Genomic DNA, 16,684 nt, shown 5'->3' on the forward strand with positions numbered 1-16,684 from the left:
TTCTTGGGTTCTACAGAAGAGGACCTAGAGCTATGTGGCTGTGAACTTGCACTATTCTTAAAGGAAAGGCAAGAATGACTCAAAAGGCAATTCAGAGATCATAAGGGCTGCCACTCGCATCATAGCCCCAGGGGACAAAACTATTTGCTGCTCTGTTTCAGAGGCAGAGCTTCTGTAGAAAGCCATGTGGGCAGGTCCCATCTAGCTGAAGGGGCAGGGTCACCCCACAGAGGAGTGGGGGGTGAGGGTGATGCTGCCACCTCGGTGGTCCAGGAAGGTAGGACATTGAGGCAAAGAGGATTATTCTGGAGCCTTAAGATCTAATGGAGTCTGCCTTGCTATTTTTTGAACTTGCTTGGGAACTGCCACCCCTTCCTTCTCTCCTATTTCTCCCTTATGGAGTAGGAAAGTCTATCCTATGCCTGTCCCAACATTGTATTTTGGAAGCACATAATATGTTCGGATTTATAGATTCACAGCTTGGAGAGGAAGTTTGCCTCAGGGTGAACTGTACCTCAAATCTCAAACATACTTGATTTAGATATTTTGATGAGACTTTGGACTTCAGGCACTAGGGATGATGCTGAAATGAGTTAAGACTTCGTGACTGTTGTGCTGGAATGAATGTATTTTTCATATGAGAAGGACATGAATTTTGTGGGGCAGAAAACTATGAAATGAATTTTGTCCCCTGCTAAATTCTCATATTGAAACCCTGATCCCCAGTGTGACTGTATTTGGAGATAGTGTTTTTAGGAGGTAATTAAGGTTAAATGAGATCATAAGGGTGAGACCCTAGTCTGATAGTATTGGTGGCCTCTTCCATGTGAGGGCATAGTGAGGAGCCGGCTGTCTGCAAACTAGAAAGAAAATTCTCACCAGAAACCAACCACGGTGGCACCCTGATCTGAAACTTCCAGCCTCTAGAACGAAGAGAAATAAATCCCTGTTGTTTAGTCACCTAGTCCATGGTATTTTGTTTCGGCAGCTGTAGTTGACTAAGACACTCTCCAAATTATTTTATGTGGCTCCTGTAACCTGATACCAAAACCCGATAAGGACAATATTAGAAGGGAAGATTGTAGGCTAATCTTACTTGTGAACATACAGAATTCTTCTTTTGACATTAATGAGTATATTGTTGGTTTTATACCTGTTGTGAAAAATAAAGGTTTTGTCTTAACTGAAAACAGAGCTTTAATTTTTAGCCACTGATTTAAAAGATTATTGAGGGTAAGGCTAGGATAACAATGTTCCTATGGCTGTTAAAGACAAAGGTACACAATCCAGGCTTTTGGCTGAAAATACAGAAGCATTCTTTGAACTGTAGTTGGAATTTTAAGAAGAACATGTATGACTTTATCTGTGCTGATAGCAATGACATTCCTTGGAACACTTCAAAGATTATATACATTGTTTTCAGTATATTTCATCATTATTGCCCAATGGTAGAACATCTTCATAAAACACATACCAAATCTGATCTTTTGTACACTCTTAGCTCTACAGTGGGAATTCCCATGAAATGCTGAACATAATGAGTTCTTTAAAAAACATTGCTAAATGGAATCCAGTTGTATATAAAAAGAATAACACAGCATGACTAATTTGGTATTATCCCTGATACACAAAGTTTGACTTTAGAAAATGAATGAGCATAACATAGTAACAGATTAAAAATAAAAACCATATATCAATAAAAGCATAAGAACATCTGATAAAATTCAACATACTTTTATGATACAAAAACAAAAGCAAAACCCCTCTTCCCAACTAGAAATAGAAAAGAACTTCCTTAATCTGATGGAAGGTATCAGCATCAGCAACAGAATTCATAGCAAACAGTGTAATTAGTGGTAAAATACTGAAACTTTTCCATTTTTATATTTAGGGACACCACAAAGATGCCTGCTATGACTATTTCTAATCATTATGAAATGGAGGGTCTTTCAATAAATTTTTAGAATTAATAAAAGAGTTTTGCAAGGTGGTTAACTACCATGTCAATGTACAAAAATCAATATACAGAGTATATTGTATGTACAGAATATATTGACTACAATGTCAATATACAGAAATAGATATATATCATATCAATATACTCAAATGTCTTTCTATAGACGAAGAAGAAATATTAAATAATTACCTTTTTAAACACACACCATTTACAATAGCATAAGAAATCAAGTATTTAGAAACAAATCTAAAAATAGCTAAAAGGCCTCTAGGAAGAAATATTATAAAATTTAAAGAGGGACACTTGAAAAGGCCTAAATTAAATAGAGAGTAACACTATAACCCTAGATTGAAAGACTGAATATTATAAAGATATTAATTCTCCCTTAACTGATAATATATCAGTTCAATCAAGATTCCATCAAGATTGAAGATTCAATATAATATATCAAGATTCAATATAATCTTGATTAAAATCCTATTTTTTTATGGAATTCACAATTTATATGGAAACACAAAAAGCCAAGAAAGTAAAAATGCTTTTGAAGAACAAATTGGCACTAAAAAGTATCAAGACATTATAAAACTACAGTGATTAAAACTGTATGGTATTTGCAAAAGCATAGACACATAGACCAGTGGAACAAAACAGTTCCCAGAAAAAATGTATTAGGAATACTTAATTTATTATAATGCTAGTAGTGTAGAACAGTGGGAAAAAGACCATTAAAACACAAGCCTTAGAGTGGAGATAGATACTTGTAACACATACAACTAACAAAGGCTCATATCCAGAATATGTGAGGAGCCCTGTAAATCAATACAAAAAAGACAGTCAACCCAGTGGAAAAGTGGCAAGAAATTTAACAGGCTACTCATAAAAGAGGAAATCCAAATAGACAATAAACGTATTAAAAGTTCTAAACCTAATGAGATGTCACTAGTTAAAATAATTAAAATAAAATGACTATAAAAGCAAGTGCTGGTGAGTATTTGAAGCAATATGAACATGCATATACTATAATTTCATTTCTAGAAATACATCCTACAGGAATGCTTGCACATTTTATGCAAGGAGATACGTAGAAGAATGTTTGTAACAGCTAAAACACAAGTGTTCATCAAAGTGTAGAATGAATAAAGAAATTATGTTATGTTAATATAATGGAATACACTATAGTAATAAAAATGAATAAATTATAGCTGCATACAACACCATGAATGAATCTCTCAGCATAATGTTGAGTGAAAAAAGCCAGGCACAAAAATGAACACACTATGAGCAAAATTAAACTATGGTTTTTGTGTTAGTCTCAGCCTATTGGTAGTGATGCTCTTGTCTAGGAATGCCCGGGGCACTCACCTGGGCCATAGTACTTGTAGTGAGTCCCACAGACATTCCTCTCCACCACCACAGGGGCCATTGTTGTGGCTGGACCAAGCCTTGTGGTTCTTATTATGATAGCAGGATGTGCTTCAGTAAACACTATCAGGGAACTTTGAGGAACAGGATTGATCACTCACAGGTCCTGGAGGGTACATGGCCTACCCAGTGGCCACACAACGAGGTGGCAGGTAGAGAGAATGGGAGAGAAAGTGGACCCAGGGCTCTGCTTTTGTTAGGATGGAGGGTAGGGTGTCTTGGGTTTCAGGGTTTCACTATTGTCTAATTTAAAGCTTAAGAGCAGGATTCAGGGCATGGGAAGGGATAAACGGGTGGCTCAAGTGGTCAGTTATCTGGGTTGCTGAGGGCTTTCTGAAAGGAAACTTCATGGCTGGGGGTGACAACTCCTTATATGGTTGTTATGCTGGTAGCTGAGTCATAGGCAGGCAAGATGTTTATTCACGATGGATGTCTTTTGTAATGGATGCCTCAGCAATCCAAAGTTTAATATCATGCACTTACACTACAATCCAAAGTTTAATGTCAGGCACTTGCACTACAGTAGTGTTTAGGGATGCAGATGTAATGTGCTAAAATTCTAAGCAAATGCAAAGAGATGATCAAAGGTAGTTTCCTTTGGGGAAGGAAGGCAGTTGACTGGGACACAAGAGGGGCTTCTTTTGCCGTAGGCGGTATGTCCCTGGTTGTTTGCATCATAATACTTAATTAGCATTATATATTTGAGTTATGCCCTTTTTCCATTTAGTTGCTACACCTCATACTGAAAACCTAGTTTGCAAAAAAAAAAAGGAGAGAGAGAGAGGATATAAACAGACCAGCTGGTGAAGTAGAGGGTAGTGATTGTGAAGAATGTGGCTGTGATCTGAGGGTTGGAGGGTGGCATATGGAGAAGGCAGCTAATGGAGGTGGGAAGACTTGAGTTTCAGTTGTGCCAGGCATTGTGCTGAGAGTTGCACACGCACGGTGGATGAGGACTCTGTCCCAGTGAGGCTCATGGCCCTACCAGGAAACACGTCTATTAGCAACAGGCAAATCTCGCTGGTTTTAAAGTTCCAGCCTTCAGTGTTAGGCTCAAGTATTTTGTTGGGAGACTTGTTGATCTCTAAAGTATTAGCCACATAGAAAATTGTACCAGGAATCAATCCAAAAGCAGACTTTTAAATTCGCCACACTAAAAAAAAAAAAAAAAAATTAATCATGAATTAATTATATGAATAGTAGTACACTGTATTTCATAACAGTGGTCACATGAATTAACAATGGAAGATACTGAGAAAATAAACTGGGCATTTGGGGATTTAAGCCACATGTCTGATGCCACCTTGAAATGAAAGCAAGCTTAAGAAGTAATTTACTAACCAAAGGTTTTTGCTTTGCACATCATCTATTATTTCTGTTCCTTATTATTTGGCCTTATTGTCTAAAGAGAGTTTATTCTGTTAGCCAAAAAACGTGCTCATACAAACCCATAGGACTTTCTAAGAGTCTACGACTAAGGTGTGCTCAGGGCTGTGTTAGCCTTTCTATAATCTCTACCAGCTCCCCCCACCCCTAAATCCCAGTTACAACTGCTATCACCACCACAGCCATCTCATGTATATTACATATTATGTGTAAAGAAAATAGCAAAACACTATTTTTATTCTCTAGAACCATATGAAGTACCATATGGAGTGTATGCAACTCCAGGAGGGCTGCCCTATAGCCTCCTCACTAAATTATGCACTATAGTGTAACAGGGAAGAGCAAATTCTGACTCCATGATTCTGTTTCTTTTACTTTAACGTTTGCTTTTCATTGTTTTTGTTATTGTTACAATCACTGGCCTGCCACAGGGAACCCTGCCCCTCTTCCTGACTGTTAAACTAAAAGGCCTTTGTTCACCTCACAGGGAGACATTCTGACCCTGCCCACCTGTGAATTGCTACAGAAAAGAAGAAATTAACACATCCCCTCCCCAATGAGGGCCAAGTGAGCAGGAGATATTTTGCAAGATAAATGGCCTTTTCACTTTACTTCCTCCCCTCCTCCCCCTCTCTGTTCTATAAAAGAAACTGGCAACCAGACCCCATAAGATGGGTTTTTTGGGTACACTAGTCTGCCATTTTCTCAGTCCGATGGCTTTCCGAATAAAGTCCTTATTCCTTGCCTCAGCACCTTGTCTCCCAATTTATTGGCCTGTCATGTGGCGAGCCGGCTTGGTAACAATATGATCTTCCAAAGTAAAGTTTAAAAATTTCTAAACATAAAAGATGGCGACCCCTGAGTGCCAGTATTCCTACACTGTGAAATAAGCAGGGGTTTGCATTTGCACCATTAGTCACAATTATTAATCACAATGATTAGTTTCTTTTACTTTCATTTAATGCCTAATCTGGTGTGGGGGAGGAAAAATTCTTGTCTACCTTCTTTGGGTCTTTGGCTGGGCCTAAGACTTAAACTGACGTAAGACAGATTAACAGGAGAAAAGCATACACATTTTATTGAATTTTTACATGTACATGGGAGCCTTCCCAAGAGAAAGAAGACCTGAAGTGACCAGAGTAAGAAGCTTTTACACTTTTTTAGTCAAAGAAACAGTAAATTTGTGAAGAATTGATAGACAAAGTGGTTTGGGTTATGGGTAATGAATGGTGAAGTAACAAGGAAGATATGGGTTGTTTAACAAGGTTTGTTTATGCAGCCTTCATGGCCTTAAATTCGCTGTGTCTGGTGATAAGAATGTCTTCCCTCCTCCTGGTACAGGGAGGGTGCCTTTCACAGGGGAGGTCTACATCTTGCCTTCAGGAGGACAAAGGAGGGTCACAGTGTCCTTGCATGGCTGTTTCTCAAGTATTTTAATTCAAATAATTAATATGTCAAAGTGGCATATTTTGGGGTGATATGTTCTGAATCTTTTTACTAGGTACCCTCAGGGATAGAATTCTTATCTTTAGTTTCTAGTTCATTTCTCTATTACCCACTGTGGATGAAATCTACCTGCTCAATTTTTTTTTTTTTTTTTTTTTTTGATGTCATGGTACCTCCACATGGGATGGAATGATGGATGTGAAACAGCACCAGCTAAAGAGAAGGTGCAGGTGGGAACAGCTGTGTCCACTATTGAAGCATTATGGCTATGGTTTTGTAGGTTGACATATTTCTAACAAATATACTAAAATAATAATTTTGTTACCCATTATTAGGAAGCATTGTAATGTTCATGACTTCCATTAAGAGTCCTGAATTCTTCACAGTGATCTCTTAAATTTTTGTTTTCCCTAACTTGTTTTTCTAGGCTGATCCAATTGAGAACATATTTGAACAGAATCTAAATATCAAGTTTTACATCAGTTCCAGATCCACATCTCCATCCTCATACAGTGGAGACGAAGCAGACCCAGTGAAGGTGCCTCTCTGGGGTAGCTTTGCTTCAGAACTTTTCACTTGTAACAAACAAAGGGAGACTGAATCCCATTCAGAAACATTGCTGTTTCTCTCCTAATCAGATGCATTGCTTAGGAAGAGTCTATAGAGAATATTAAGTTTAACTGATAACACAGGAAGATTTGAAATTCAAATGAGAAAACTGCTCCTGAAAATCAGTGAAAAAAGAAAAAATTCTAGCTGCACTTGAACAGAGAACTTAATGATGGGGTCTACTATGAAGCGAGGATTTAAAAGAGCAGAGAGCACAGTTAGGTGAATGATGAAATGGTCAGTAAAACTTGTGGTACAAAGCATGAGGGGACATGGTCTGGCAGGGAAAATTTTCTTGTTATTTGCATTGTTTTAATTAACATTACAGAGTCATGCTATAACAGGAATATTTTACACAATCATATCATAACATCAAGTCTGGTATTATGTAAGGCATAAAAATACATTTGCTAAACAGACTCACAGACTTCGAAAACAAACTTATGGTTGCCAAAGGGGAAACATGGGGGGGAGGGATAAACTAGAAGTTTGGGATTAACAAATACACACTAGTGTATATAAAATAGATAATCAACAAGGACCTCCTTTATAGCACAAGGACCTCTACTCAGTATTCTGTAATAACCTATATGGAAAAGAATCTGAAAAAGAATGGATATGTTTATATGTATAAATGAATCACTTTGCTGTACACCTGGAACTAACACAACACTGTAAATCAACTATAATATAAAATCAAAAAAAAAAAAAACAAACAAAAAATACAAATAGCCCTCAGAGGCCATCCATCATGCAAGAAACCACAAACAAACAAAAACAAAACAAAGAAATACATTTGCGACTGCACTTAAAATTAAAGATAATTTCATATCTCCTATATAATGGGACATAAAACAACTATTTGCCCTTCATGTTAATCAGAGAGCTTGACTCTCTGCAAAAGAAAATGTTTCCTCAAGTGAAAGGGTTTGGTGTCTCCCAGCTCATATTCTCCCTCTTCAAAAATGCTATTCCCTTCTTTCTCTGCATCTCATTCACCCTGAATAATCTGGGCAGGGTTCTTTGCTGCACATTTTGGAATCCTGGAGGCTAGATGGAGAGTTCTTCTGGAGACATGTGGTCTGCTTTGGAAAATTTCAGTGTGGTTTATAGCCAGGCCAGACCTTGTTTTCATATTCTGCTCAGAGCCTCTAAAATTTTGATAACACTTTTATTTTACTGTTTTAAATTTTTAATAATAAAATATTTCCATCATGGAAGAAGGTACAAGGAATAATCTATCACAAGCCCATATACCTACTACCCACAAATTTAGCAAAACAGTTTGCCATTTTTGATTCAGATAAAAAGAAAATTAATTTGATAGTGAACAGTTGAGCCCATCTAACTTCATTCTTCTTTTTCCTGGGAGGTGATTGAATATTCTGAAATGGTGTGCATTCTTCCCTTCACATTCTTATATTTTATATCATAAGCATGTATCCTTCAAGTTCACAGGATTTCTTGGTCTGCTTAAAACACACAAATATTATCCCTATTGTTTTACAACTTATTATTTTCACACTATTTATTCATGTCAAAACATCTCATTAATTTTAACTTCTGTGTAGTATTCCAGTGTATAAATATACTTGGATTCACATAACCATGCTCCTTTTGATCGGTTGATGACTTTTTTTCCTTATTACAATTTCTCTATTATAATGAGCCTGTTGGGACCCACTTGCCTATATACATATGGGAGAATTTGTTAGTTGTTGGGTGGTGAAATGCATATTTTCAATGTAAAATTTTGCCAACTGATGGCTTAATTTTTTTGAAACAATCACAAATTTTACAGAAATATTTCAAGTAGAGTATAAATTTATTTTTCCTAGACTATTTGAAAGTTGTCATTTGATTTTCCATCACCTTGAGTTCTTTATCTTGTACTCTGATCAATAAGAATATTCTCCTACTTCCTATACATATATAATACAACCATCTCACTAACATTGATGCATTACTATCATCTAATCCTCAGACCACTTCAGGTGTCACCAACTGTCCCCATGTGTCCATTATAGCAAAAGAATACAGTTCAAAATTGTACTTTGCTTTTGGTTGTCATCTCTCATTAGTCTCTTTCCATATAGAAGAGTTTCTTAGTCTTTCTTTTACTTCAGTACCTTGATACTCTTGAAAGTCACAGGCTGGTGTAGAAGAGAATGTCTCTCTTTTTATACAAGTGTTTCCTCACGACTTGATTCAGATTATGCATCTTTGTTAAGAATATCACAGAAGTGATACTGGGGTCTTCTCATTGTATCCTATCAGGTGGTATATGATTTTGATTTATTCCATTATTCCATTATTCCATTATTGATGATGTTTACTTTGACCTCTGCACTAAGGTGAGATTTTTCCAGGCCTCTCCATGTTGAAATTACTTTTTCTCCTTTGTAATTAATAAGTACTTTGTAGAGAGGTACTTACCCCATTTCTCACCAAACTTGCAATTTATTTATATCTGTATGGACACATAGTATTTTTAATTTTATCCATGGCTTATAATCCATTATAGTCTTAATTTATTCTGGCGTTCAAATAGCTGTACAGCTCATCTGTATTTTCCCAGCCCTAGATTTAGCCATTTCTCCAAGGCACTCTGATTGCTTTTAGTGGAAAATGGTATTTAGAAGTCAATATCTGGGTGTTAGGTGTGTTTATTGCTATTGGGGTATCAGTATTCCAGAACTTTTTATTGGATAGAGATGGAGAAAAATATATTATATATCAGTCTCTCTATATGTATCTATTTATCATCTATTTGTCCATCTACCATCTCTACCTACCTAGCTGTCTACTTACTTACCTATAAAAACTATGAGTTCATACACATGTTCATACCTCTAATTTCAATCCAACGTTATAGGGTTCATTCTGGTTTTCTCTCTTTCCATATTTGTAGCTCCTTTCTGTGATGATAGTGAAAAACTTGCCTTTTATTATTCTCAATATGTTTTTTATTTGAGTGACTCTATTCTCTGTGACCAATCTGCCGTCTCTGCAGCTAACCCATCACTTCTCACACTACATGGGCTCTGCGTCCCCACCTTAAATTACCCTCCATGTGCATGCTCTTCTCACCTTGCTGGGCAATAGAGTCTTTAAAAACCAGTTTCCACTCTCACTTAGCAGCATGTAAGAGTTCTCATTTTGTTATACCCATGTCAACCGTTGCTGCTACTAGACATTTGAAATTTTGTAGTTCTGATGAAGTGGTGTCTTATTATTGCTTTCATTTTGTCATGCAGAGATTTTTAATTCTAATTACTAAAATTTATCAGTCTTTCCTTTTATTGCTTGAGCTTTTTAATTGTTTTCTAAGAAATCCATTTCTATAGTATCTTTCTGTCCCCAAAGCTTTGAAAAGATTTAAAGTTTTGCTTTTTTGCATTTAGGTCCTTAAATCACCAGGAAATTATATCTTTGTTTGCTATGAAGTAGGAATCTAACTTTTGCCACCCTGATACCATGAAAATTAGTTGTCCAAGTACCATTCACTGACTAGTCTATCATTTCCCTAATAATTTGTAATGTCACTTCTGTCACATACGAGCTATTTTTAGTTAGTTACTTATTTGTTTTGTTGTAAAATATACATAACATAAAATTTTCTATTTATTCATTTTAAGTGTAGAGTTCAGTGGCATAAATTACGTTCACAATGTTCTGCAAACATCACCATTACAGTATTTATTTCTCAAACTTTTCCATCTCCCCGCACAGAAGTAAGTTTTATCCTCATTAAACAATAACTTGTCATTTCCCTTCCCTTCAGTCCCTGGTAAACTCTGAAGTACTTTGTGTCTCTATGAATTTGCCTATTCTATATATTTTATATAAGTAGAATCATACAATATTTGCCCCTTTTTGTCTGGCTAATTTCACTTAATATCTTCACATTTCATCTATGTTATAGCACGTGTCAGAATTTCAATCCTTTTTAAGGCGAAAGAATGGACAAGTAGATCAATGGAATATAATAAAGAGCCCAGAAGCATACAGTGGACCAAAGAGAGTCTCTTCAACAAATGGTGCTGGAACAACTGGACATCCACATGCAAAAATATAAACCTAGACACAGACCTTACATTCTTTATAAAAATTAATTTGAAATTGATCATAAACCTAAATATAAAATGCAAAACTACAACATAGGAGAAAATCTCATTGACCTTGAGATTGGTAATGAGTTCTTAAATATAAAACCAAAAGCATGATCCACTAAATTATTGATAAGCTGGACTTTATTAAATTTAAAAACCTCTGCTCTGCAAAAGACAATGTCAAGAGACTAAGAAGACTAGCCACAGACAGGGAGAAAATATTTGCAAAAGACAAATCTGATAAAGAACTGTTATCCAAAACATACAAAGAACTCTTAAAACTCTACAATAAGAAAACAAACAATCCTGCAGTTTAGCACCTTGGTATTTACCCGAATGAAATGAAAACTTACCTCTACACAAAATCTTGTACGTGGATGTATATAGCCACTTTATTTATAATTTCCCAAACTTGGAAGCAACCAAGATGTCCTTCAGTAGGTGACTGGATAAATAAACTGTGATACGTCAAGACAATAGAATATTATTTAGTGATAAAAATAAATGAGTTATGGAGCCATGAAAAGACATAGGAATCTAAAGTGCATCTTACCAAGTGATAGTAGCCAATCTGAAAGGGCTACATACTGTATGATTCCAACTATATGACATTTTAGAAAAGGCAAAACTACATGCTGTAAAAAGATCATGTAGTTTCCAGGGGTTGGGGGTGAGGTGATGAACAGGCAGAGTAGAGAAGATTTTTATGATTGTGAAACTATTCTGTATGGTGCCATAATGATAAACATATGTCATTATACATCTGTCCAAACCCATAGAATGTACAAGGCCAAGAGTAAACCCTAATGTAAACTATGGACTTCGTGTGATTACGATGTGTCTGTGTAGGTTCATCAAGTGTAACAAATGTACCACTATGCTGGGGGATTTTGATAAAGGGAGAGGTTATCCTTGTGTGGGGCAGGGGCTGTATGGGAAATATCTGTACTCTCCCCTCAATTTTGTTATGAACCCTAGAGTGTTCTAAAAAAATTAAGTCTCAGTAAAAAAGTCTATTTCCAGTTATTTATTGCTCTTATGTAGAAATATGATTAACTTTTGTGTTAATTTTGTGTCATGAGTTTGTCAAATTCATTTAACAGTTCAAGATTTTCTTTTTCTTTGACATTACTAGGCATTTTCTATTCAGATAATTAATCATGTCATCTGCAAATAAGATAGTTTGATTTCTTGCTTTCTGATCTGTATGCCTATTATTTCTTTTTCTTTTTTTTAACATCTTTATTGGAGTATAATTGCTTTACACTGTTATGTTAGTTGCTGCTGTATAACAAAGTGAATCAGCTATACATATACATATATCCCCATATCTCTTCCCTCTTGCAGCTCCCTCCCTCTCACCCTCCCTATCCCACCCCTAGATGGCTTCACAGGACCAGATGGCTTCACAGGCGAATTCTATCAAACATTTTGAGAAGAGCTAACATGTATCCTTCTCAAACTCTTCCAAAATATAGCAGAGGGAGGAACACTCCCAAACTCATTCTATGAGGCCACCATCACCCGATACCAAAACCAGACAAAGATGTCACAAAGAAAGAAAACTACAGGTCAATATCACTGATGAACATAGATGCAAAAATCCTCAACAAAATACTAGCAAACAGAATCCAACAGCACATTAAAAAGATCATACACCATGATCAAGTGGGGTTTATCCCAGGAATGCAAGGATTCTTCAATATACACAAATCAATCAATGTGATAAACCATATTAACAAATTGAAGCAGAAAAACCATATGATCATCTCAATAGATGCACAAAAAGCTTTTGACAAAATTCAATACCCATTTATGATAAAAACCCTCCAGAAAGTAGGCATAGAGGGAACTTACCTCAACATAATAAAGGCCATATATGACATACTCACAGCCAACATCATTCTCAATGGTGAAAACCTGAAACCATTTGCACTAAGATCAGGAAAAAGACAAGGTTGTCCAGTCTCACCACTATTATTCAACATAGCTTTGCATAGTTTTAGCCACAGCAATCAGAGAAGAAAAAGAAATAAAAGGAATCCAAATCAGAAAAGAAGACGTAAAGCTGTCCCTGTTTGCAGATGACATGATACTATACATAGAGAATCCTGAAGATGCTACCAGAAAACTACTAGAGCTAATCAATGAATTTGGTAAAGTAGCAGGATATAAAATTAATGCACAGAAATCTCTGGCATTCTGATACACTAATGATGAAAAATCTGAAAGAGAAATTAATGAAACACTCCCATTTACCATTGCAACCAAAAGAATAAAATACCTAGGAATAAACCTACCTAAGGAGACAAAACACCTGTATGCAGAAAACTATAAGACACTGATGAAAGAAATTAAAGATGATACAAACAGATGGAGAGATATACCATGCTCTTGGATTGGAAAAATCAACACAGTGAAAATGACAATACTACCCAAAGCAATCTACAGACTCAATGCAATCCCTATCAAGCTACCAATGGCATTTTTCACAGAACTAGAGCAAAAAATTTCACAATTTGTATGGAAACACAAAAGACCTTGAATAGCCAAAGCAATCTTGAGAAAGGAAAATGGAGCTGGAGGAATCACGCTCCTTGACTTTAGACTATACTAAAAAGCTACAGTAATCAAGACAGTATGGTACTGCTTATTATTTCTTATTCTGCCTGAATAGGAAAAGTGGTAGTGAACATCTTTGCCTTGTTTCCATTCTTAGGGGAAAGCATTTGGGTTTTCATCATTAGTGGTAGTGCTTGCCTTAATTTGTTGTAAATGCCCTTCATCAGGTTAAGGAAGTCTCTTCTATTCCTAGTGTGTTGAGAGTTATCATGAATGGGTGTTGAATTTTGTCAAATACTTTTTCTGCATCAACTGATATGATAATTCCCCCCCCCCTTCGGACTGAAGATAGTCTCTTTTTAAATAAAATAAAATTAAATTGGAGCTAAGGCATCAATAAATTGCCTCATAGGAGGGATTCTTTATTATAGTCATTCTATGAATCCATATGAAAAAGTCTATTTATTGGGATGCATAGTAAAGAGGCATTTTTTTCTTCATAACTTTGAAAATTTGGCAAATGTTCTGAATCTCCTGCATTTACTATCAATTTCTTGTATTTTTTCTCCATTGTATTTTTCATTATTCAAGTCTATGTACTTATATGCTCTGCTCAGCTGTGCAGCATCTTCACTTACAATCAAACCTTATTCCCCAGTAACATCTGTAAGCATCCAATTCTTTCCATTTCAAAACGTATTTTCTACTATTTCCTCGGAAAGAAAAATTTTATATCATATAGACAGCCAAATTTCATATGCTTTTGAAGTCTAATTTAAGAAATGTAATCTAAGTTACCTGCACCCATTTTTAGATTATTAGTATTCACAAAATCTTGCTGAACCCTCTATAATTGATTTTAATGTATTTCTACATATTTACAGGCATAAATCCCTTCTACATTTATAAGACAAGTAGTTCAAGAAATCTTTTGAAGATTCTGATCGTATATCTACTTAATGAAAGTATCTTTAAATACGTTTATGATTAATATTCTCCTTTTAATGTAGTCTACATGCACATGCTATGACACACATTTAAAAATAGCCAAATTGATATAAAGTATATGAAATATACATATATTTTGTTTGTAGAAATTGAAAGCATAGATTTAAATTACTTAAAATATATTTTCAACTTTGTGAGAATTTTAGTTTTATTGTGTTTTTGTCTAACAAGTATTATTCTTTTGTCTTACTTGAGAAATAATTTAATTCTTATAATTTTGGTGACATAGGTAACTTGCCTATATTTATTTTTGTCTCTTTGATTCAGATCACAGATTCTGCTCACCTTCCAGTTCACACACCAACGATAAAGAGAAAGGAATATCATAATAGAATCCTCTTTCCAACTCAGGTACTTGATTTAGTTATAAACTTAGCAGGTCCTTGAAAAATGAGAATAAGTTCATTTCAGTCTCTAACCCCTCCCTCCCTCCTCTCCCCTTCCCTCCCTCCCTTTCTCCTTTCCTCCCTTCTTTCTTTTCTTCCTTTTTTCTTGGAGACTTCTGGTTAAACATAGTAGATTCAAAAATGCCTACACTTTTGCTTTCTAATGAAACTTGTTAAACAGACTAAAGAGAGAGAGTAGACAAATAAGTCAACATAATTTTGAAAGATGGAAGAACCTGAGTGAGGGGTTAGGAGAGCTGAGAAATATGAATGTCAGGTGCTTAGAAATGACTTGCCAAAAAGTCACAAGATAATTAATACTTTGGAAACCTAGAAGGATTCAGGGATTAGGGACACCAAGTCCTTTAGGAGGCAGAGGTGACATGTGGTGCTGAAAAGAGGGGAATAAATTGAAGATCTGAGAAAAAGCAGGTAGTCCCTGTACACACTCAGGGCCCATGGCAGGAACTGCAATCTGTCCATGTCACAAATCAGTAAACAGAGACAATGAAGGTGAGAAAATTTCCCAACTAGTATTTGGAGACACTGGATTTTATTGTAATTTAGATATTGCTAATTTACGATAACAGTAATTTCAAGCCAAAGAGGCATGATACAGAAATGGAAAATCCATAGTGGATTGTCAAATTGTTGATAATTTTGTGAAGACATCTGCAGTTTTATTTGTTGGGGTTTCTACACCTAGAAAGTGTAATATGGCTTGCTTAATCGGAGTGTTCCAATTCCCGGAGCACATTATTTTTTTATTGATAATAGAAAATGAAACATAATTTTCTATAGAGAAAAAATTTAAAATTATTCTTTTTTTTTCAAAGAAGGTAAAAAAAAACATATTATTTTTGCTACCCCTCCCCAGTAAAAATATGTATACATAGGCAATTCTGACTCCATTCCTAGTTAAGGAATCATTTGAAGAATTTATCAATCTAGAATTTTTAAATGTTCAGGATATATTAGCTCAAATAAAGGCCAGGCTTAATTTATTTGGTTCCAAATAGTAGTAATGAACATTTGATCACCACTTAAATAATTCTCCTTCTTCTTCTCCTCCTCTTCCCTTCTCTTCTTGATAATTTTTGGATCCTTTAATCAGTATTTTCCAACTATGAAGTAATTAAGGGCAAGAATCTTAAATGCTGGTAAGAAAAGGGGGAGCTGCTTTTCTTGGCATATAAAATGATATTTTGGGCAGGGTGGGTTGAAGGAATCACCAGAATCACCTTTTCATAGTTATTTAACCGTCGATGTATGTTTGGTCTCTTCATTTTGTAGCATAAGACCCACAGGTTTTTCCTCACGTCCTTTACCGTTCCCACCAAGTGTCACCAGTGCACATCTCTGATGGTGGGCTTGATAAGACAAGGCTGCACCTGTGAAGGTAAGACCCGAGGAAGGGACATGGAGTCAGAGCCATAATACTTGTACCTAAGTGTTTTAGTCAACTCGGTGGTTTAGTCAGCTGCCATAACAAAGCACAGAGACTGGGTGGCTACTAAACACAGTCATATATTCCTCACTGGCTGGAAGTCTGAGATCAGCGCACCAGTATGGTCCAGTTCTGGTGAGGACCCTCTTCTAGGTTGCAGACTGCTGACTTCTTGCTGTGTCCTCATGTGGTGGAAGGGGCCAGGGAACTCTGTGGGGTCTCTTTTTTAAGTGCATTAATCCCATTCATGAGGGCTCCACCCCCATGACCTCCCAAAGTCTCCACCTCCAAATACCCTCACATGGGGATTAGGATTTCAACATGTCAATTTTGAAGGAACACAAACACT

The 16,684-nt window shown here is 35.9% G+C and overlaps 1 protein-coding gene across 6 annotated transcripts in view; it reads left to right on the forward strand.

Moving 5' to 3' along the window:
* The window catches only part of LOC309665114 (serine/threonine-protein kinase MRCK alpha-like), a 49,286-nt gene that overhangs the window by 14,981 nt on the left and 17,621 nt on the right, over positions 1 to 16,684 (forward strand). For 2 of the 6 annotated variants that reach the window (XM_082471288.1, XM_082471289.1), the window contains 3 exons: positions 14,770 to 14,853; positions 16,003 to 16,048; positions 16,182 to 16,287. In XM_082471288.1, coding sequence (XP_082327414.1) covers positions 16,043 to 16,048; positions 16,182 to 16,287 — 112 coding nt within the window. In that variant the 5' untranslated portion in view covers positions 14,770 to 14,853; positions 16,003 to 16,042. Of the gene's footprint in view, positions 1 to 4,219; positions 7,058 to 14,769; positions 14,854 to 16,002; positions 16,049 to 16,181; positions 16,288 to 16,684 lie in introns of those variants that run through there. The other 4 variants (XM_082471285.1, XM_082471286.1, XM_082471287.1 and 1 more) reach the window with 3 other exon arrangements.

This window comes from Balaenoptera physalus, assembly GCF_965194825.1.
Source record: "Balaenoptera physalus genome assembly, chromosome: 7".
In the NCBI taxonomy this organism is placed as follows: domain Eukaryota; kingdom Metazoa; phylum Chordata; class Mammalia; order Artiodactyla; family Balaenopteridae; genus Balaenoptera; species Balaenoptera physalus.